At 39.2% G+C, this 24,731-nt stretch overlaps 1 protein-coding gene across 4 annotated transcripts in view; it reads left to right on the top strand.

The window, feature by feature from the left end:
- NLGN4X (neuroligin 4 X-linked) overlaps positions 1-24,731 on the top strand; it is a 245,790-nt gene that overhangs the window by 206,009 nt on the left and 15,050 nt on the right. For all 4 annotated transcript variants that reach the window (XM_074966343.1, XM_074966338.1, XM_074966353.1 and 1 more), the window contains 2 exons: positions 22,198-22,383; positions 23,296-24,085. In XM_074966343.1, the coding sequence (XP_074822444.1) occupies positions 22,198-22,383; positions 23,296-24,085 (976 nt within the window). The remainder of the gene's footprint in view (positions 1-22,197; positions 22,384-23,295; positions 24,086-24,731) is intronic.

Raw genomic sequence — 24,731 nt, 5'->3', positions numbered from 1 at the left:
CAGTCTTTATTCAAGCCTAAGTTAATTGTATCCAGTTTGCAAATTAAATCCAATTCAGCAGCCTCTCGTTGGAGTCTGTTTTTGAAGTTGTTTTGTTGAAGACTTGCCACTTTTAGGTCTGTAATCGAGTGACCAAAGAGATTGAAGTATTCTCCGACTGGTTTTTGAATGTTATAATTCTTGACGTCTGATTTGTGTCCATTTATCCTTTTACGTAGAGACTGTCCAGTTTGGCCAACGTACATGGCAGAGGGGCATTGCTGGCACATGATGGCATATATCACGCTGGTAGATGTGCAGGTGAACGAGCCTCTGATAGTGTGGCTGATGTGATTAGGCCCTGTGATGGTCCTGTGAATAGATATGTGGACATAGTTGGCAACGGGCTTTGTTGCAAGGATAGGTTCCTGGGTTAGTGGTTTTGTTGTGTGGTGTGTGGTTGCTGGTGAGTATTTGCTTCAGGTTGGGAGGCTGTTTAACATATTCTTCTTAAAGCTTTTCATGAAAATCAATATCCAGAATCAAAACAAAAGCTGTAGTGTGTGAACCCTGGGTCTTCAGACTTCCAGTAGTGCTGTTGCCCTAAAGAGAGTACTATTTTTAGGAAATAATATATTAATACAAAATGAACAAGCATTTCAAACAACATTTGGAAATATTCAAAATATTTTTTAAAGAAAACTTATAGATAGCCAAAACTTCCAGTGAATCTTCACATTACAGACTCCCACTTATAGAAGACTTCTTCTTTCTATACAAAAATACACTTATATGTGTGGGAGGAGTAGATGGTTAATGATGACCAGTGTTGAAAAGTTGTCAACTCCTTATTTAGCTTGCACAATTTCTAAAAATCCACTTCACTATTTATAAATGTGTTCATAATTTGATTAATGGTCTCTGAGTATGTTCCAATAAACTATTTGCTCTGATCACTGATTTGAGTATTCATTATGGGTGAAATTCACCCCGGGTATAGAACCAGCACAAAACCTATGAACGGCTTATGTCCCACTTAAGCACCCAAAGTAGTTAACAAGTAGACTTAAGTGGTTGATAGGCTTTGTGCTGATTCTGCAAACAAGAATGAATTTCATCTTATTTGTTATTTGTATTTGCTTTGTGTGGCTCCTGTATAGGAAAGCACTTAAGGCATAACAGTTGAATGGGACATGAGCACATGTTTAAAATTAAGCCTGTGATTAAATGCTTTCCTGAATCACGGCCTATGACTGGTGACTTAAGTCATATGGTATAGTTTCTGCTTCCTGATTTTGGCTGCCATACATTTCAATAGTGAATATTCATACCTATTCTCACAAAAAAGTCTAGTGCCCCCTCCCCTCCGATAAACATTTTGCTGTCCAATATTTGTTAATACTTTAAGTAAGATTGCTCAGCAATATGACTGATTTTCAGAATTTTCATAAAGTACCAACAATCTAGTGTAAGCATTTTACTCCAAATGTACCCAGTACCCATCAAGCACAACAAAAATAATAATTCATGTATATATATATAGTATCTAAGTGTATATATATGTATATATATAGTATCTAAGTGTATATATATGTGTATATATATAGTATCTAAGTGTAACTAACAAGTACTATACAATGATCAATGGAAGTGTGTACATTAATCAATAAAAATCAATATAAGCAATGTCACCAATAAAAATATATTTCATTTCAATACTGTTTAATGTACAAAAATGTAAAACCAGAAGCAATTGTGGCTGAACTATTACCTAACATAACTAGCTGTAAGCATCTCCCACATCCATTTTCAGAATTTTCAACCTTTACCTTTACCTTTACCTTCAGTGTTCTAAGAAGCCTGAAGGCAAAGGAAGAATCTCAGAAAACGTATATTTTTGTTATTATAATCCAGTGTGATTTTAGCTAGGTAAACCAGGTTTTCTTGGGACATTTTTATGTATAAAGAATCACTTCAACAGACCGAACTTTCTCTGTCCTGCCTGACTAACCAAGCCAGAGTCTAAGGGGAAAAAATGAAGTGCAGTGCCTTTATATAAGATTTCTTTCTTCTCTCTAGCTGAAGATAGAATTCTTCCTTTATCATTTATGGCAGGTACTGTAGGGTGATAATTATGATATTCTCCTTGGAATTGTTTTGCTGGCTTCTGAAGATTTAGGGTGTGATATCCTTGCTGATTTTATAGTGGGTCTGACTGAACATCAGAAAAGAGCATCTTGAGGATCTTTCGGTGTGGAAATTAGTCAAGGTTCTAGCCTTCTTTTCCTGCTAATATCTCCAGTGTGGAAACATCAAGAGCTCGATCTGTTGATTGAAACTATATCAAAATTAGAGCTGGGCAGATTCTGCGATGTTAGAAATCCATTATATGAACACAAATAGTGATGCAAATTTGGGTCAAAATTGTTGTGAGAATTGCTGTTTGTGATATTACTACCTGTGCCCACATTTTTCCTATCCCTGCCAGCAACCTTCTTTCTAGGGTCCCAGTTAGGCTTTACTGTTTTCTCAGAGCAGGCCCACTCACTCCGACCCATCTCCTAAACTCTTCAAGGAGAAACAGTTTGCCATTCATGCCCCAACAGCACACACACACTGCTTCATTTGGGTTGGAGGGTGCTGATGGGTGAAATCTAATGGGGTTATGGCAGCAGTTACCTTGGTTTTTCCCCCAATATACATGCAGGGCAGTGAGAAAAGTAGAGTCTCCTTCTTGCTATTAGCACCACTCATAGGAATTACAAACCCTGATGTCCTTGTGAATTTTCCTAATTGTGCACGTGCTTCTGGAGTCTGTAGTTCCAGTGGATAGCAATAGCAGTGGAGATCCCATTATACTACTTCTTACTGCTCTATATGTATGTAATTGTGCCAGGCCAGGTACTTCCACCCCTTAAAGCCCTACGGGATTATGGACCTTGTGGACCAATTTGCCAACCTTCCTAAGGAAGCAATGGGAGGAAGGAACTATCCAGTGTGTTCCCTAAAGAGCTCAAAAGAGTGGAAGCCCCACACAGCATTTAGCAACACTGACTGTGGACTTGAAGAGAGTCACACGGGATCTCCAGAAAATGAATATGAATCCAGATTCAAATTTGCCCATCCAATATTTGAGGGTACTTAGCAGCAGGAGTTTTGGTTCAGGCTTTCTCTAGGCAAAATTATTTATTGGAGTGTTTATCTAGCTCACTGCCATCACAAGAGGTAATAAGATAGCCGAATGGCGTGATACTAAGAGAAAGGGTGAGAAAATTTAGGGTCAATATCATGAAAGGTATTTTTTTAGCTGAATTCTATTCTGTAGGGAACAATTGTAATAATTAGCAATAGTATTTATATAGTGTTTTACCTTTTCAAGAATTTTAGAAACATTGCTAATTTTATCCTCAAAAAATTCTGTGTAAGTGTTAAAGTAGGGAAGTGATAGTAGCCACATTACTTCTGTTATTTAAAACTGGTCTGGCCAAACCATTTAACACATTGGTGGGAAAAATCCTACATTTCAGAAGGAACGGATTAAATAATCTATTAGCCATTTCCTTCTCTAAATTTTGCGATTGTATGAACTATGTCCATTTTAAGATTCAGTTCCTCCATAGACCCCAGAATAATTCTGTTAGGAAGCCACTATATCCCACTTGAGAAAAGAAATTTGACTTGATATACCACTACAACTCAACATAACCTGGGCTACTGGTAATGTTTAAATTTTAGATATATGTGCCTGTAACATATTTTTAACTTTTAACTTTGTCTCCACTGTTATTGTAGCTTTAATAAGGGCAAAAACTTGAAAGAGAAGGACTGGAGAAACAAATAGAAATTCAAAATAGTGACTATTCCCTAGAAAATAAATATCGTAGGGAATAGTCCTGAGCAGGCAGGTGGAATGGTCTAGCTGACCTAATACGTATTTTTCCATCTCTAATTTCTTTCTATGACTCCATGAAAATTATAATGAGTTTTAAAATAGGGCTAATTGGATGTGGTGATTTAATCTCTCATCAGGAAATTTGGTTCAAGAATTAGAATTGCAAAATTGGTGGGTACATTATGAGAATTTGTACTTCCTTTAATGCACCAGATGTTGGTTAATTCTGGGGCAAGATAGCAGGAAGATTGAAACATCTATAGTAATATAGGAAGTGTAGGCTGGTCATCACCACCTTACACCAGTTCCTGTCCTCATTAAGATCCCATGAACTGGGGTGTTAAAACAAAAGTCACAATTTGATGATCAACTGCAACATATATTTTCAAGGTAATGTTTTGTTCTCATAAAAGCAAATGAAAGATTGAGTTAAAAACATGACTCATAACAAGTTCTTTAGGAGATGGTAAACATTGTAGCTTGACATATACATTATAGTTTGTCATATGTCTCGGTCACACAGTAGTGAAACAATATATTTCCAGATATTGAGGATCAAGCTGAACTCATTTGTGTGACATAAGCCATTAAGAGGTTTATTTTATTTTTATTATTTTTTTAGAAAACATAATTATGGAAAAAAGTAATTCTACAGTCATTTCAAATTCCTCCTTAGAAATACTGACTCAAAATATTTCATGTGTGAATGTGCAGGAGAATTGATTTGGATCACTTCGTTACCAGGCCTGCAGAACTGTGAAAGCTGAAGCACATCATTTAAATCCATTTATTTCTCACAGGGGATTCACGATGTGCAAAACTAATCTGAGACAATCTATTTTAATATTGTCTGTAGGCTGAATGTGCAAAAGACCTAGAACCGATACTTTTGTCAGAAGCACCTTAAAAAATCAATGTACAGAGAGGATTTTTTTCTATGAATAGCAGAAGGCAAATAAATAAAATCAGTATTTTTAACCTATTAAAAAGGTTTATAGAAATGTATAATTGCAATTGCTGCAACATTACTGAATAAGTTGTGCTGGAAATGGCCCACCTTGATTATCATACACATTGTAAGGAGAGTGATCACTTTAGATAAGCTATTACCAGCAGGAGAGTGGGGTGGGGGAAGAGAAAACCTTTTGTAGTGGTAAACACCCATTTTTTCATGCTTTGTGTGTACAAAAAGATCTTCTATACTTTCCGCAGTATGCATCCGATGAAGTGAGCTGTAGCTCATGAAAGCTTATGCTCAAATAAATTGGTTAGTCTCCAAGGTGCCACAAGTCCTCCTGTTCTTTTTGCGAATACAGACTAACACGGCTGTTATTCTGAAACCTGAATAAGTTCAGGTCGCTACATTTGATTTTTTCTGACAGCAGGTGGAAACAAAGACAAAATTACAACACCCTGGGTTAGATTCTGGCCCCCACTCCAGCTGTTTTGTTGGATACATTAGTTAGCCTAGTCACCCAGTTTAGTTGGGGAAAGGGGACATGGTTGGAGTGTTGCTGCACTCTGGCAAGCCTCAACTGCCAGAATGGCCTTTTGAGGCTGTTGCAGCTGGGCAAAAGCAATCCCAAATCTTCTATAAGTGTTATCATTATCTAACTAGCCCCACTTAACCCCAAATCAGAGAGCAGGGGGTGTAAAGTTGGGATAATGGCACCTAACCCCTTCTCACTCCCCTGCCAGATCCTGCTCTGAGCACAGATCAACCAGACCCTAAAATTGGGCTCAATTAATTCAACAACCTTGGTGCCTTTATTCTAGTCTGATTTCTGTTTCATCAGCAAAAGTCCATCCAACTTTGCTGCTGTTTCCCTTTGTCCTATCTGACTGGTGGGGACCATTTGAACAATAAGTTAACCCTATGTGACCAGCTTGATGATAAAACTCATATGCATGATACAGTTTGCAGTCTTGTGTGCCAATTAACTTGGGTTACACATAAGGGGGGCTTGATCACAACATGGGACATGTCCAAAAGGAACAGAAACACAAGAACTAGAAGGGTAGAAAATATCTGATTTCTTTCCAGGACCACTTAAAACAATTAATGCCACGGGAACTTTGACTGAAATAAGGCTATCTTTTGTGAAATCTTCTGTTTTCTTCATTGACTCCAGAGCACCCTATTTAGCCCTTTAATTAGAACAGAACTGGCCTACATCAACAAAAAACACTGGGTAATGGAGGTCCCAACTGTAACATATGTCTTACAGTCTGGGTGTGTTCAAGAAAAAACTTTGTAGGAGTGTGTCCGGTACTAAAAAAACAGTGGGTTAAGATACAAGATTAGAAACCATTTACGACAACTGCAAGAAATTTGTGCAGTGCCTTCCCTAGAGATACGTGTATACTATTCCCATCAATCATTTTCACAAGAAATCCTTGGAGTATGTAGTATAAAGAGTATAATTAGTAACGATCTCTCCTTTTAACTTTATTTTTCACTCCCAGGATTTTCATTAAAGACACTGTCAAACCAGTGAGCAGTCATTTGCAGGCTAGATAGTATTGATGTTCATTTCTACCTAGACAGTCTCCTCCTTAGTGCCCCATCAATGAGACAGACATTTAGGAGTGCATCTAGGACATTAGAGAATCTAGTCAGATATTATCAATAGAGCAGTGTTGCCCAGAAAATCATACTGTACAGTCAAGTGGGTTTTCATTTCACAAAGGCAATATCAGAAGACTAGACTGTAATGCATTGGAATACAGGGCTTTCAGTACAACAGGTGTCTAATGAAACAAGTTACATATTAAGCTTTTTTCAGTGCTGTCCTCTGAAAAGTAGCCATAGAAGTCTATTGTTTTTTTCCTTAAATTTTAAAATGAACCATGAATGTTCATGCTCTCACCCTGATGGTTGTTTCCGTTTTATTGGATAATATTTCAACTTGCTTTATTCCTTTTCCACTAGTGATGAATAGGACTTCTAATGGTGTCCAAAGAGGGAAATATCTTAGTGCTAAAGAACCAGAACTCTTTCAGTTCCTGGAACACCACTGGCATACCAATATTATTGATCTTGTCCCAGGATTTGAACTCTTTTACTGGTGCTTGTTTGGTGTGGCATCTGGCCCCTTCTAGTGGTAGGTAGACCACCTAGAGCCTGCTACAGCCTTGCCTAAATGAGATGAGTCTTTTAGCTCATGGAATAGAGGCACATGCGGTAAGTCCCAGAGGTTCCAAGTTTGATCCCAGTCAACAACAACCAGGGTCTGTTGGCGTTACACATATGAAATACAAGGTGGGGGAAGCATTCTGTGAAGATAAGGTGTATCACATGGACTTCAAACAGCATTCTGTAATAAAAAAAAATCACCAATTCGTGATTTGTCTGGGAAAGTCATAATGACCAGAGAAACTGAATCTCTTTTGATGGTCATTATTAAATAAGAGCAGGCATACATTCACTGATACTTGTACGGTAATTTAGCACGATAACATTTTAAAAAGTCAGATATTCACTTAGACTCGAATTTTCAAAGGCGCTCAGGGTAGATCTTAAAGTGCTCAGCATCCACAACTGGGGCCAGTTTTTTCACAAAGATATGGCTCCCAATTAGGCATCTAAATAAACATCCAGATTTTCAGACGATCTCGCTACCTGATACCTCCCATTCTGACCTACTTGTGGATGCTGAGCTATTTGGAAATTATGGTCCCTGATATAGTAGCCACCTTATTCCCTCCTCCTGTAGCTGACTCTGGACAGGCGCAGAGGTCCAACCATGCCATCAGCTAACAGGATGGAGCCTGTATGTTGTTGTTAGGGAAGCATTCAGCAAGCCCCAGTTGTAGTTGTGACCCTGTTGTGTTGATGTTTTACAGTGCATTTTGTTGATAGGATGAAACTGTCTCCATCACAAAATTATCTAATTGCAAACAAATATGTATACGGTCATTGGATAGTCAGCATTTGTTCAATACATTTTTTGAGCAGTTGATTAACATTTTATTGCTACCACATTAAGATTAAAGCAGTACAGTAAGTTTAACCTTTATTCATTATAATAAATCTTCCATCTGGAGTCACAAATGATCTAAAGCCCCACAGTAAGCCGGGCAAAGAAGTCCTTAGTTAAACCTATATGTAATGCTAATAAGTCAGACTTTTTACAGGTTTATTATTATTTGCATAGCATGGTTTATTACATTTTACATCTTTCTTTTATCTTATTAATGTTTGTAAATTCTACTGCCACTGTTTGTACACCTTTTTTGTCAAGGTTTCTGACTGTTAGTCTTAAAACAGACAATGTGGCATAAACTGTTGGGACTAAAACTACAGTGGAAGATAGAGAAATAGTGCACCATTTATATTAAGAGTATGCCAAGTTTTTCTTGCTTTTTATTCTGTAACATTGGTACTAGTTGTTTGTTTTCTAAATACTTACCTATCGACAGCGGGCATCCCTCAGCCCCTCCCAGCAGTGTTCAAAATCAGTGTTGAAGTCAATATCTAGAACTGACCCATAGCCAGTTGACCGTTTCTCCATGAATGCCAATGATCCTCCAGGCCAGGCTTCATGCCAACCAAATATGATAAACATAATAACACCTTCCTAAAAGAATTGGGTCTAACTCTGGCACCTTCTCTCATCACAGATTAACTGGCAGTAATGAATAGCTTCTGGCTTTCAAGTGTTGTTGAGTGAATAATGTCTGGTGCATTTGCCAGGGTAGAGTCACTGCATTACAGTTATGTAATTTATTTTTCTCTGTGGGGGGAAAAAAGCTGGTAGAATAACAGCACGGTCTGTGGGAGATACAGAGGAGGAGGTCTGAGCTCTTTATTGGTAACTGAACAAAGCTTACTTGTCTGTTACACAAGCTAATGGTTGAAATGCAGCCCCTATTAAGGGTCTCAGGTGCTTTAGATGTCAAAGCATTTGTATTCTCTCTGTGCCTTAACTTAAGTACACTGAAACATAACTTTAAATAAGAATAATTCCACCTGGACAGTGATGTAGTTGGTTGACTTCATACAATTTGGCTTCCTTAAAAATCTCAAATTTGTCTTCTATTGCAAATAGTTTTTTTCCCTGAGTTTCTAACAGAGTAGAGATGACCTAGTAGTTAGGACACTAACACAAGATTTGAGAAACGTGTTCAATTCCCTACTTTACCACAGATTTTCTGGGCATTTCACGTAGCCTCTCTGTGCCTCAGTTTCCCATCAGTAAAATTGAGATAATACTTTTCTACCTCACAGGGGTATTGGAATAAATACATTTGAAGCTTGTGAAGTGCTTTGAGATATACCGATGGGAAAAGTGCTATGTAACAGTTAGGTTTTATTATCTATTCTAGCACTATGATTCACTCATTTGCATGCTTTAAATGCATCAGTAAAGGTGCGACATTTTGATTTGGAAGGAATTTAAGACACAAGTTTAGGTCACTAGTATTTTATTTTTCTCACGTAAAAATGTGTGTTTGTCCTAACAGCATATTTCAGTTCAAAATTTAAAATCTAAGCCGGGGTGGGCAAAGTACAGCCTGTGGGCCGGATCTGGCCCACCAGCCATTTTAAGCCGGCCCTCAAGCTCCTGCTGGGGAGCGGGGTCTAGGGCTTGCCCTGCTGTGGCACTCCAGCCAGGGAGTAGGGTCGGGGGCCTCTCCAAGAGGCTCCTGGAAGCAGCGGCATGGCCCCCCTCCTGCTCCTACATGCTCCAATGACCCCACTCCAATGGCCCCCTCCAGTGCTCCAATGGGAGCTGCAGGGGCGGGACCTGCAGATGGGGCAGCGTGCAGAGCCACCTGGCCGCGCCTCCACATAGGAACTGGAGGGGGGGACATGCTGCTGCTTCCAGGAGCCGCTTGAAGTAAGCGCCGCCTGGAGCCTGCACCTCTGAGCCTCTCCCCATGCCCCAACCCCCTGCCTGAGCCCCCTCCCACCCACCAAACTCCTCAGTCCCAGCCCAGAGCACCCTCCTACACCCCAAACTCATCATCTTCAGCACAGAGCCCCCTCCCACACCCTGAACTGCTCATTTCTGGCCCCACCCTGAAGCCCACACCCCCAAACAGAGCCTTCACGCTCTCCCATACCCCAACCCCAATTTTGTGAGCATTCATAGCCCACTCTACACTTTCTATTCCCAGATGTGGCCCTCGGGCCAAAAAGTTTGCCCACCCCGAGCTAAGCTATCTAAATGCTATGTACAGTTTGGTAGGACAAAATTATGGACTTCATCACTGGAGAACAGCACAGCACTATGAGGTACAAGAGAGGCAGCCTGCCAATGTTTTGTTTAATATGTCTTCTTATAACTGAGAATGGCTCTATAAAGTGTAAGATGGTAACATAGCTCCATGGAGCAGATGACGAGTGAACTATGGCGGAACACTTGCTAATGGTCTCCTGATAATTGCAGCCCCCTCCAAAGGCTCATTAAAATTTCAGTCCTCATGAGAATTCTTCCATCTGAAGTCCCAGTGTGGTGTGCGCCCACTTTTTATAATGGCATGAAAAAAGTAGCCCCATGGTGGCTATTAGGAAAAGTTTTCACTGTATTTCATTAGCTGCTGCATCCTCTTGTACTCATCCTTAGCATTTGAAAGTCATTTACCTTCACAAACAGTCCACTTAAACTAAACAAATAGAAATCAATTACTTCTAATGAGATTTCTTATGTGATATGTTGCCTATGTAATTTTAGTTGGTCCTCTGTTTCTTAATTACTGGTTTAGTCTTGCTGCATTCCCTTGTACCAAACACATACACAGTTTTACCCTGAGCGTGATGGATACACACAAGAAGAATGTAAATGTAAAGGCCAGAAATACAGCTGCTTCTGAGGAACACTCATTGCTGCTCCGGTTGGGAGGTTGCAGACATGATTTTAACTTTCCTTTGAGCTCCCCGAGCATGGGATACTGATGCCAGGGCAATACTCCCTGGCTGCTGTAATTTCTTGTGTTTCCAAGGAGGTTTTATGGCAGTTGAGGATCACTAGGGCTTCTTTCCCCAGGCCAAATAATCTGCACCTTCTATAGGGAGATTGGTAATGCTGTTTTCTGTGTGGCCATCCCTGCTCCCTCCCCACCCCCGATTAATATTAAGCAGTGTTAGGGCTACTCTGACTTATGCTGGACTGAAATATTTATAATGGGCAAAGATGCAGCCCAGAATTGGTGTGGCATAGGAGGAGTGTCCCTGGCATATCCATTTTTCTCCAGCCATGTTCCTTTTCCCTGGTATGATGGCAGAACAGCATAAGAGCCCTGTGCTAGTTCTCTACCATCTAGTAATCCTCCTACACTCAGGTGATCCCCCTGTTGGGTGGGTGATCCTCTGCAGGATAGGTACACTGCCTTTAGGGCAGCTTTGCACCAAGAGAGAAGTGCAAACCTTCCCTGACACAGAGCGAGTTTGCAGAATCCTGCCTGTATGCATTGCTTTCCAAATGAAGGTGTCGGGTACTAAAAAAGCAATGGATTAAGATACAAGATTAGAAACCATCTACTACAACTGCAAGAAATTTCTAGAGATACATGTATACTATTCCCATCAATCATTTTCACAAGAAATCCTTGGAGTATGTAGTGTAAAGAGGATAATTAATAACAGTCCCTCCTTTTAACTTTATTTTTCACTCCCAGGATTTTCATTAGACACTATCAAACCAGTGAGCAGTCATTTGCAGGCTAGATAGTACTGATGCTCATTTCTACCTAGACAGTCTCCTCCTCAGTTTCTCATCAGTGAGTCAAGCTGGGGCTTTATTACCCATTTCAGTCCTCACTTTAAATATGTGGTACGTGGTGACTGTACATTAATGTAATAATATTGCCTTTGCTCGGCCACTTATGGCACTTTTCATAAGAAAAAAATGTCATCTGGCAATATGAATAATCTTCAATAATATTTTTATTCAAAAGATTCCACTCTCCTTGAAGCTAATAATTAGAGTCAAAACCGACTCACTGTTTCTACAACTGGTTGCCATTTGTGTCTTGCAGGTTAACCTTTTATGTTTTGGGGAAATCAGAGATAAACAGGACTATTCTGCATTCACAATAAATATGCTGCCCTCCTTAATACTTGGTTATTAATCTATTAATGGTAGCCTTCTAAGGATGCTCTCTTCTTCCCTTCTGGTTTGGTCATTACCTTGCAAATCAGTGACTTATGAATTTAGCTTTAAGCTTACAGGTTTCAAAAGGTTCTCACCACACATTCACTCCAATTGTTGTCCTGTAACAATTAAACACATTCCACTAAATGTAAAATGAGCAATTCATAATTTACTTCTATGGGAGACCAAATGCTTTTGAAATGGAGTTCTAAGCCATACTGCTACTGATGGCAGAGGGCATTGTGGTCAAAGTGCACTCTCCATTCACTGAATGTTCCCAGCCCACGGATGTGAGCACTAGATACCTTGATGGGTGCTTTAAAAATGTGGGTGGATTGAATAGACTAGGTATCTACAAAATACAGTTTCTTTATTTCCTGTCAATGACACTTACAGCTGATGGATTTTAGCTTGTTTTTTTCATCAGGGAATTTATAACACAAGGTACACTGATCGTTCTTGTTGCTTCTTCTGTGATATTGATCATATCTGACAGATTTAACCTAGGACTGTACAAAGGGGGTGTAATGATGTGTAATCTCAGAGTATTTGGTATATAGTAGGCAAAAAAGACAATGGATTGGCCAGTGTGCATATGAATTTTAAATTGTTGTGTCCTCTTCTATCCAAAGGTAGGACTCTGTCACCTTTAGTCACAAGGACTAGTACTTTACTCAGTTGGACTATTTTGGAGGTAAGGTGCATAAATGTGATAGAACCTGTTGCCAAGCCTACTCCCAGGCTCCAGTACTTTATATTAGAGCCCTGAGTGGAACTATTCTTTAATCCCGCTCCCACCTGCTCCCCCTATTATGGCAGTGGGTCCTGTAGGACCGGCAGGATCCCAGTCCCACTTCAGGTCTCCACAGTAGCCACACACAGGGCTCTACTTTAGATAGTACCTATAGCACTGTCTCTTATCGCCAGTCTGATCTTACATTCATTATATTTCTGCTGCTATTCTAAGAGCACATTAAGTTGAATGATGCATATTTACAAGGATGTTGTAACATCTTTTGTACAAGCTCTCCTTATGCATGTATTAAAAAGCTTTTATTGTGGAAATACCACAGATACTCAGCTGGAGTAATTTGGCATAGCTCTGTTTGTGTCAATGGAACATTACTGATTTATACCAGCTAAGGATCTGCCCCGCTATTTAGAAAACGTCTATAAAAATGAGCTAAAAATGTAACTGGATCCCATTCCATAGTCCTTACCCCTGCTCCCCCCCCCCCCCCCCCCCCGCACGCACACACCTTAGATAACTCATATTCAGAGTATACCTTTTTGTAATGAATATAAGGCCTCAGTATGGAGGATTCTGTAGGGGTTGCACAGGCTCAAGATCATGGGGTTGAAGCACAGCCCCTCTATAACGACTTCTCCAGCCTATGGACTAGAATAGCAGCCATGCCCTCTATGCAGGGATTGGAAAAAGATGGATATTAATAATAAGACTTAGCACTTGCCATATAAAGCACATTTTGTCCATAAATATCACAGCACTTTGCAGAGATGGGATAAGCCTGGTTATCTCACTTTGGCGATGGAGATAGAATTGACCATGATCTATCCCAACAGCCCTTCTGCATCAGCTTACTCACAGCCATTGCAAAGCCTACTTCCTCAGTGCCTTTGAGATTCATTGGCCCCAATACACTTCTTCTCCTGCAACCATGCACTCACATGATAGGTCTGTGGCAGAGCTCAGGTGGCACAACAGGGTGTACATGGGACATCCACGGTGAAATTTCCTATTACTTTTTTCAGCAGTATTCTTTTCATGTTAAAAGTTTGACTATGGGCATTCTGATTCTCCCCTCCCCCCCCCCCCAAAAAAAAAAGTACACAATAGTCTGTCAGGAATGGCCCCTGTGCCCTTTCCCCACTTGCGGAGATATTCCCCCAGCAGGTTGGCAACCTCCCTATTGGTGATGCTTGAGGTCTTGCATACACCCCAGAATCATTTCCTGTATGCCTCAGGGGTCAGTTCAAACTTCAGCAGCAAAGCCTGTTTGAACATGTCATAATCCTCCCTCTCAATACCATCCATTTGGCTGAACACCTCTATGGCCTTGGGACCCAGCAGGGGGTTAGACAGCAGAGCCTGCCTGTGGGGTCAATCTGGTTCAGATCACAAGCATTTTCAAAGGCTGTGAGGTAGGCATCAATATCCCCTCCCTCCTTAAACTGGGGCAGCAGTTTAGTGTCTAGATTCCCCGCAGAACTGGCATCTCGGGGCCCTTCCCCACTTACCCCCTGGCAGGCGCTCTTGGCTAAGCACAGGCTCAATTGCATGAATAAGATACTGAAGTAAACACTTAATTTCATGTATGAACACTGTGATAGGATTTTGAGTTCAGTAGTGGAACCAACCCATGTACAATTTTCAAGTCATGTATGGGACGTTTACACAAAAAACCCATTAGAAAATTTGAAGGCACTGCTGTATGCATGCTTTCTGCTCGTTGTTTTGAAAAAGTAATCTTTTCTGGCATTTCACAAATGCAAACAAAAAGGCAAGAGCATGCCATAGAACATAGACTCTTGCAATTTATTTTTTGTCTTTGTCATATTTCTGGTCAGCTCTTGCACAAGTTAATTTTTGTGAGCATTTTGCTTTCTAAACAAATTGCAGTAGATAAGGCAGGTTTGTGTAGCAGGTGTGAAGAGGCATAAAGACAGAAGCAATATGGAAGCAGAAAGATGATAGAAATACTGCAGCAGCTAGAAGAGGAGGAAAATGGACTAAAATACACTAGTCTGCCTGTTTATCCTACAGATTTCCTGATGATTGATTTCTCACTATGGTGTCTTGGCTGTTCAGCATGGGTTGTTAAGTTGGACGTTAGTCTTTATGGAAAGGTCATTTCCTGAGTAATGAATGTAATACCTAAGCTTTAAAAAGGCTGCAAGAAGAGAATAAGAAACAAGGATGAGGGTGTTATTTGATTTCAAGAATTAAAAGATCTCTAGATCTTAGAGTGCCCATTAAAATATCTTGTGCAATAAATTTTATTTTTAATAAGTAAAAATAGAAGTATAATTGTGGTCTTTACTAAATGTGCTATACTAATTTATTGTTCAGTTTTAGAAATTATTGTTCTTGTATTTCTGGGAAAATAAATGTTTCCTCTTTCCCTTTTCTACATTTTAAGGTGTGTGTGTGTGTGTGTGTTTTACAGTCCTGGGAACTCAATACAGTTTATTAAGAAAGATGACTTTTCTTTTGTTTTATTTTGTAATGCCTGTGATATTTGAAACTATGGCAAAATGCCAGCTTTTTTATATACGCTGCATAATTCTTGTCTTGCAGCAGGAGGTTTTACAGTATCCACTACAATATATATTTAGAACAAAGAACTGAAACTGTAGGCTAATAGGGTGTGTGGAAGCATTTGTCCTTCAGATCAGGATGGGAAATATTTCACTTCAAGCCAGACGGGTTATTAAAGGACCCCACCTGCTAGACATCACAACAGAAGGACTCTTTGCATTTGAAGGTGTCCCTAGCTTCTACTTATCTTTTTCATAGCTTCAAGTCTGTTATACCTTGGCACAAATACAAAGGGTTATGTTTGTGATCATGCAGGCTGTGTGTACCAGACAGGATGATTTTAAGATGAGGATGAAATTGACATACAGCAGTTCATATTTGAGCCAAAAAAAAGGAAAATAGGACACATTCCCCATATTTTAAAAAAAATAGTACAGTGTATGCAAGCAGTGCAAGCGATGTTAAGTGAAACAATTTCTTCGCATTGTTCTATTCCTCACTTTAAATGCTACTTGATCACCACTTGGGGTCATGACAAAGCTTTCCAGGGGTAATGCAGAAAGCTTTTTCGCCTCATACTTAAGTCACATATGTCTTTGTTTTAGTTGGCTGCTGCTCTCTATCATTCACAGCAGGTGTTGATATTAGGCTGCCCAATGCCATTGCTGGAACTTGTGAAAAGGGATCAGTAAGGAAGCAGTCAAAAAGGGATTAACATGGAACTACAGGTCAATTTGTAGTTTCTTACTAATATTTAGTTTGGAGTCTATCATTCTGGGTCGTGATAAAGGACAACAAAGAGCATAAAGCATTGAAGAGCTATTCACAGCTGGAATTTGGGCTTTCAGACAATCTTAACATTGATTTGACATGGATTTGGCTTTGAGGCCATAACATGAAGATAAAGAATAGGTTCCTCAAAAGTGACAAAATACTGGATTATATCATTTGGGAAATGGCAAGAGAATGTTGTCATAATAGTTTGTTACTGGAATGATTTAAAAAGAATGAGACATGTAAACTTAGGAATTAAATGAATGCAAGTTGCAAATTATATTAGTAATTGTGGCTTTTTGGTAAGGGTGAGGCTACAGTGATCTGGAGGCTGGACATGAACTACAATATTACCTCTGAGGGGGGGTTTACTGTTCCCAAAATGCATATATTGTAATTGTTCATAAATACTTTTATAAAGTGAATGTAATGCTCATGAAAACAGACAGACTAATAGACCTGAGAAGGGAAGTCCTCTATTTATCTGCAGGTCTGACACAGAATGAACAGTAGCAGTGAAAATTTCCGCAGATTGAGCCAAATACTCCCCACATTTACACTGGGGTACATCCAGGATAATTGGAGCGAAGTCAATCGATTTACTGAGTATTCACATCTCTATAACAGACTCCGCTCTGGCCTGTTGCTTGCCAATGTGTCTCTCTCTTGGGCCAGAGAGACCACCTCTAGAAACGAGACGCTTACTCTTTGTGTCTATGAAGGCCTGCAGTTCTCTGCTAAGACTCCCAATCAGAGTACCTGTTGTGGCAGTGGTTCTTGAAGTTTTAATTCAATTAACTAGAAACAGGACTGAAATCACCAACTCGGTTCACATAAACATTTTTTTAGCTGTCAGACCTTATCAGCTTGTGCTCAGTACCAACCTAGAAGAGATTTCAATAAATCATCCAAGGGAAAGACTTTATATTCCTTTAGAAATCTTCCGAATTACATATACTCATTGGGACAGATCCTCAGCTGCATCAGCACTTTACAAGGCTGAGCTGGGAGTAGAGGGCCACAAAGATGGCTTTATATGTCATTTATGCTGTCTGATTCTCAGCTTGGCAAGAAGCCATTTCAGCCCCTGGCACAACTCAGAGAAACCTCATTGATCTGAAGGCCAAAAGGAATCACTGTACTCATCTAATCGGATCTTCTCGATAACAAAGCCATAGAACTTCCCTGAATTAATTCCTGTTTGAACTAGAACATCTCTTTTAGAAAAACATCTAATCTTGATAAAAATTGCTGGTGATTGATAATCCACCCTCGGCCTTCCACCATGGACATTGGTAAATTATTCCAATGGTTTATTACCCTCACAGTTAAAAATGTGTGCCTTGTTTTCAGTCTGAATTTTTCTAGCTTCAACTTCTAACCATTGGATCTTGTTATACCTTTGTCCACTAGTTAGAAGAACCCATTTTCAAATTATTGTTCCCCATGTATGGAGTTATAGACTGTGATCAAGTCAACTCTTAATCTTTCCTTTGATAAGCTAAATAGACTGAATTCCTGGAGTCTATCATGATAAGGCATGTTTTGCAATACTTTAATTATTCTTATGACTCTTCTCTGAAACCTCTCCAATTTATCAACATCCTTCTTAAATTGTGGACACTAGAACTGGGCACAGTATTCGAGTAGCAATTGCACTGGTGTCAGATAACCTCCCTTCTCTTACTTAAAATCCCCCAGTTTATATGTCCAAGGATGATGTTAGCCATTTTGACTACAGCTTTGCTTTGGAAGCTCATGCTTAGCTGATAATTCACCATGACCCCCAAGTCTTTTTCAAAGTCACTGCTTCTCTGGATAGATTTTCCCATTCTGTAAATATGATCTAAATTCTCTGTTCCTAGATATATAATATAGTTTTACATTTGACTGTATTAAAACACATAGTGTTTGCTTTCACCCAAGTGATCCAGATTGCTCTGTCCTCATCATTATTTACTAGTCTCCCAATCTTTGTGTTTATCTGCAAACTTTATTAGTGGTAAAACCCCTGCAGGCTTCCCCAATTGCAACCAGCTGCCAATACCCTAAGGTAAGTGGTCCCCAAACTTTTTACATGCCCCCTCTTACCCCTGTAGTGTCTGCCCTCCCTTCCCCCCCCCCCAGCCACCTACACACTCCCTGGGGCTGCGGCCAGGAGCAGGGGATACGGACAGGGGTAAGGGGGAAGAGGCTTGGACCCGGAGCACAGGGCCAGCAGCCAAAGCCCCAGGCATGGGACCGGCAGCTGGGGCCAGGAGCAGAGCCTCAGCTGCAGGGCCAGCAGCCAGGCCAGCAGATGGGACCACAGGCACGGAGCCAGAGCCAGGGTCAGGTGCAGAAGGGAATGGCACTCCCTTCCTGCCCCCTCGGGGGGGATGGCCCAGGCCCAAGCCTCTCCCCCCCAACTTTCCTCAGCACCCGCGTGGGGGGGGGGAAGGGCGTGCCCCACAAATTGGGGACCTCTGCCTAAGGGGGTCATTCTGGCAGCAACACTCCCAGCCACAGCTCCTTTGCCTTCGCCATGTACCCAATTATAGTGGGTGGGAGGGGTTATTTCAGAGATATGTATGCCATCTGTACAACTACCTGAATCCCCAAGGAACTGTTTGACATGGCTTTATGGTTGCACTGCACCAATAAAATGGACCAAACAGACAGAATGGGTCTAAGTACCCAGCACATTCATTTAAAAAGTTTATGGAAGCAGACAAATCCCAATCTGTTCCCCTTATAATATATTATTTTTACTTCTTGATTTCAGCTCCATTGGTATGTTAAAGAAAAACTTTTTCCATTCACACAAACATAGCAGATCCAAAGAAATTACAGCTGAAAACTTAGTTTATATAAATTTAGAAGCCTTATTTTAAGGCAGTTTTACTATAATGACCATTGAGATGTATTTATATTTGTTGGGTTTTTTTTTTTTAAAAAAGAGGTTGAGAAATGTGATACTGTGTGCAGTTGCAATTTGCATAGTATAACAAATCACAATGGGTCTTTATGTGCTCTTCCCGTTATCCTGGAATTATATGGGAGACTTTTTTATTTTTAATGAAGTCATGGTTTAGAGGGGTGAAAAACAGTAGTGAAAACAGGAACTGAATATTACAGTTTGGTTTCTTTCTGTGCCTTTAAATGAAAGGAGCTCTGTGTTTACTATTCTGAGCTTTAGACACTCCAACCATCTGTTTCATTAATAGGGATGGGAGAACCTTGCAAAGTTCCAGCCTCCATATCCTATCAAAAATTCCAACCCATAGTATTCTAAACCCCATAAAGTGTCTTTTTAAAAGAGTCATAAAGCAATTTGGAAAAAAATCAAAATGCATTTTAAAAATATACCAGATTCCTGAAAGTCCACTGTAAATTCCCATCTTTGAAACAAAAGCACAGTCATCTATGTTAAGGAGTATTTAGTGACATTTTACTTTATCCCTCTGAAATCTATAAACTAGCCCACACAGAAGGAACTGAGCTGGTTTATGCAGTTCCGTACAAACAGATAATCCCTTGCCTTGAATCTAAAAATGGCTTTGGGCAAATATTATGATCTGGTATTCAAAGCATGAAAGGATATATACCCTCATCAAGAATAGACATATTTATTCATTCATTTTGTGTCATAGGGGGTTGCTGTTTTGCCTTTATGATTAGTTTTTAAATTAAGAAACCTTGCTCTTTAAGTTAATGAGGATCAGCAGAGAACTATTGAAACAAAAAAAAATCTTTATATGTTAAACATCAGATATTCGTTGATGGCAGTTTCATTCAGTCACCTTTCAGTACATTTAGAAAGAATTCAAAATCACAAAGATGAACCAGCTTTAATTTGATGCTGCTAGGAAAACTAAAATGTGTTTGGGCTCTGCATATTAATTACCTTGCTGTTTTAAAGGTTACAACAGTCACTTTTTCCCAGGGAGGTCATAGTTCTGATTTAATAAAGGCTTATGAATTACAGAATATTATAGAGCCTTTGCAATGGACTGCAGAAACAAAACCAGCAAGGTTTATTCTTTGCTTGACAAACCCAAAAAAGATAATAAAGGGGTGTGAAAAAAGAACTAGATCGGTGTTGAAAAAAATTGTTCCGGAATTTATGGATAATAGATTCTTTCTTCAGTGTTAAACGGAACAGAAAAGAGAGTGCTACTTTAATAACTACCATGCCTGTCCTGACTAAAGTTTTCATAAATAAGTCAACACAAAAGGATCTTTTTTAGCAATGACAATATGATTCATTTTGTAGTAAATTAGAGCAACTGTTTCAAGATGAATGCAAGTGCTTATAAAGCACTTGTTGGCATTAAATACTAATTAGTAATTGCTAATAAAATATCAGAAAGTGATTTTGGTGAGAGTGCATTGCACTAAATTGTAGCTAATCTTGCTTTAGCATTATCAGCCTTTATGACATCCTAATTCAAATTATATAACCTAAATGTGGAGTTTTGTCCCTTTTTTGAAATGTATTCCTCTCAAGTATGTTATGTGATGTTGCTTTTAAATCTTGACATAGATTTTCTGTACACAGTTGGGAATTTTACGATAGACCATGACATGGAAATACAAGTGCTACTGAGTTTAAACACTGCCATTTCTTGTCTAATTTCTTTTGTTGTTGTTTTTGTTATTATTCTAGCCATGTGTATTTAGAAGTATCTTCTGGACAATTAAGTAACAGTCAGAGCCACGACAAACATATCTGTGCTCCCTTGGCAAAGCAGTTCAAATGGGCCATGTTTGCAAAGCCCATGATTCAGTAGAATTACTTATCCTCCTCAGCTCTGCCATATCATATGACCAAGAGTTGTAGATCCACAGGGTGAGCCTAACGGGGAATGTGTCCAAAACTGGTGTTTATTTTTTTCCTAGGGGCCTCAAACTTTCTCCACAGAGCTCTCTATCAGCAGACAGCAACTCTTATCTCACACCAAGGGGGCTCTGGATCATAAGTGGTGAATGTTCATCATTTCAATCAGTCCCTGGGCGATGGGCCTCCAGTGGTTTGTGGCCCTCATTTGGCAGCATTGTCTGAACTGGCCCTGATTATTAGCTTAGAAATGGCAATGTGTTACTCTTTTTTTAAACTCAGGACAGTTTTGAATTGATGTAAGTTAGTGTTAAATTAATGGTGTCCACTTGAAAATGTTCAGCTGTTCTAAAGCGTTCATTCTAGAATTCTGATTTCCAGTCACACGATAGGATAAGCTCTCTGCAATTTTTTTTTAAAGCAATGAATGACTATCCATGGTAATATGGACATAGTGCATAGTTTTGAACCCAAATTGTTCCAGTCAGCATGGGTTAGTGTGATGTTTCGAATAAGCTAATTTCAGAAATGCAAAACTAATCAGAGCCTTATTTTTTTAGTTCATGTTATTCTAAGTTTCAAGACAAGTAGCAAATATGACATGCTTTATTTCTAAAATCTAATAACTATGGTATAGGGTGTGAAAAAAAATAGCAAAACAACTTTTCATAACATCTCCAAGGAAGGATTTGGAATCCAATTTGTTCAGATGAAGTCTGGATGCTCAGGGTTGAATGACTGAGGATTGACCTGCTATCTTTCTTGTAAATATCCTTTGTAGAATTGATTTGAGTGTAATTTTTGTTAGGGTTTTCAATTTTGTTTTACTTATTTTTCATTTATTTTAACTGTTGCCACATACTTGTCTCTGTACTGTACAATGATTATAAATTGCAGAACTGCTCAGTACTGGACTATTTTGGGCAATGCCAAAAGGAATCCAAAGGAATGTGTAAGGGATCATTGTCCTCAATGAAAGAACTGATGTCCTAATTCTTCCTGTGTGTTGTGGATGCACAGTACAATCAGAACATTTGGATGAGGGTTTTTTTATGTTACTCACATAAAGATTTATCAAATTTGTGAAACCTTCAACCTGCATTGCTTGTTGGATATTGGGTTATTCTGAAAAAAAAGAATTTTTAATTTTTTTTTACCATCACACATGGCATCTACAGTAGGGGAAAAATGTTCTGTGGTTTTAACGTTTGCACTGAAGACATTTAGTTAGGACTATGACCTTTTATAAATATAAATTGAAGGAGAAAAGAAGGGAATATGTGTTGTGAATATGTGAATATCCCATTGCTAATTCTGTGGCTGATGAACTAAAATTGTCTCTTTTGCCTTTTAGGTTTTCTAAGTACTGGAGACCAAGCTGCAAAAGGCAATTATGGATTACTTGACCAAATCCAAGCTTTACGATGGATTGAAGAAAATATTGGATCCTTTGGCGGAGACCCAAAAAGAGTTACTATTTTTGGATCTGGAGCAGGCGCATCCTGTGTTAGTCTGCTAACACTATCTCATTATTCAGAAGGTAACAATCCTCTTGGTAAAATAAAGGTAAAAAGGGATCCTTTAAAACAAGGCATTTTAAGCTGGAGATTCAAATAGGACCCTTCAGTGTTCCCACCAGGAAGAAAAACAAAACAAAAAAACCCAATCAAGCAAACAGAAAAACTTAAGGGGAAGATTCACTGGTGTTCTCAACTGCTTTGCTATGGCACACAGCAGCATTAAATCCGGGTCTGTGGTTGCACCAGGTGAATCTCGCCAAGTATTTTCAAATCGTTTCAGAAAAATGCAAATATATTCTAATTTATCAGAATAGTCAATGATAACAGGAAAATATATGTAAGCAGGTAATGAAAAATTATGTCAGTGCAGAAGGATCCTGGAAATCAAGCCTATTAAACTGATTTTAGCTGAGCATATTTTTTTCAAATTATATGATGCCTGGATTCTGTGAAAGGGAAAAAAGAGTGCATAATTTTCCTTTGACCTTTAAACTAGTGAAGAACATATTTATGTGAGTCATTTAAATGCACAAGAGTATATGATTGTTTGTATCTGGCACTCCTTAAAAGATTAAAAATGTTAAAGAACTACCACTGCGCTAAAACTGGGGTATTTTTGTTGAAGGTGTAGGGTTACTGTGAAAAATATATTTTGTCCTTGAAATGCTAACCTAAAACTTTCATGCTTTACATGTATGACCATCAAGAACCAGGGAGATTTTAACTAGAAGCTTATTCAAAGCTACAGTGAAAAGGAAGAAATTAGTTAAATTTAAATTAAATTAAATTTAAAAAGTTAAATTAGTGGAAATAGAACTGAAATACAGGAATCTGCATCTTTTCAGTATCATACAATCAAAGTATTCTTTGCTTAGTAAAAGCAGCTTTCTTATATGTAATTTCATTTGCATTTAAACAATTTGCACCTGCAGGTTTGTTCCAAAAGGCAATCATACAGAGTGGAACAGCCCTGTCCAGCTGGGCAGTGAACTACCAGCCTGCCAAATACACTCGGATATTGGCAGATAAAGTGGGCTGCGACATGCTGGATACCACTGACTTAGTTGAATGCCTTCGGAATAAGAACTACAAAGAACTCATTCAGCAGACCATCACTCCAGCCACGTACCACATTGCCTTTGGGCCTGTGATTGATGGGGATGTGATTCCAGATGACCCTCAGATTCTAATGGAGCAGGGAGAGTTCCTTAACTATGACATAATGCTAGGTGTGAACCAAGGGGAAGGCTTAAAATTTGTGGATGGCATTGTGGACAATGAAGATGGGGTTTCCCCAAATGACTTTGACTTTTCCGTCTCCAATTTTGTGGACAATCTGTATGGCTATCCAGAAGGGAAGGATACACTCCGAGAGACCATTAAATTCATGTACACCGACTGGGCAGATAAAGAAAACCCTGAAACACGAAGGAAGACTCTGGTAGCTCTGTTTACTGACCACCAGTGGGTTGCCCCAGCTGTTGCTACAGCTGACCTGCATGCGCAGTATGGCTCTCCAACATATTTCTATGCATTTTATCACCACTGCCAAAGTGAAATGAAACCAAGCTGGGCTGATTCAGCGCATGGTGATGAAGTTCCTTATGTATTTGGCATTCCCATGATTGGTCCCACTGAATTGTTCAACTGCAACTTCTCCAAAAATGACGTCATGCTCAGTGCAGTAGTTATGACATACTGGACAAATTTCGCCAAAACTGGGTATGTTTTGCATCTTATAGCCTTTTTCATTCATATGATTGTTCTGAAATACTGAAGTATTCCATTGTAATGGTCCCAAATGATGCATCTTACAATAGAGTTACAACACTAATTGGAATCACTAATGCAGAATACTGCTGTAAAAAGGGCTTATTTATATTAAATATATTTTTAAACTAATATTTTCTCTATTAAACTAATTGTACATGAAGAATGATGTACTTTCTATTAAAATGGGGCAATTAGTATAAAGGTAAATGTCCTTGAGTCAAAAGAGCTCAGTAACATGCTGTAGATCAGAGGAATTGTCTTTTTTACTGCAAGAAGAAATTGTGATGTAGATCATACTTATTCACTAAGAAATTCTCTGGTTTTTCATAAAGGGAAGGGAACTTATTGGAGAAGTGGGTCAGGAAGATGTCCATTGGGAAGATTTTTTCTTTGGGAGTCAGAAATGGAATAAAAGTTAATTTACTGGAATCTAGCCATCAAGAAAAGTCTCACACAAATCTGTTTAGGTGCGGGGGGGGGTGAAGGGCTTTAAAAAAGGCTGGTTACTAGAACATAAAAACGCATCAACGTTATGCAGATATTACATTTGTAAACACTGAAGAAAGGACCTTCAAAGCAACTTAATTTAAGAGGC

Source organism: Natator depressus, chromosome 1 (assembly GCF_965152275.1).
Source record: "Natator depressus isolate rNatDep1 chromosome 1, rNatDep2.hap1, whole genome shotgun sequence".
NCBI classification, from domain to species: domain Eukaryota; kingdom Metazoa; phylum Chordata; order Testudines; family Cheloniidae; genus Natator; species Natator depressus.
Note: the sequence above shows the minus strand (reverse complement) of the source record. Positions and strands in the feature narration are given on the sequence as shown.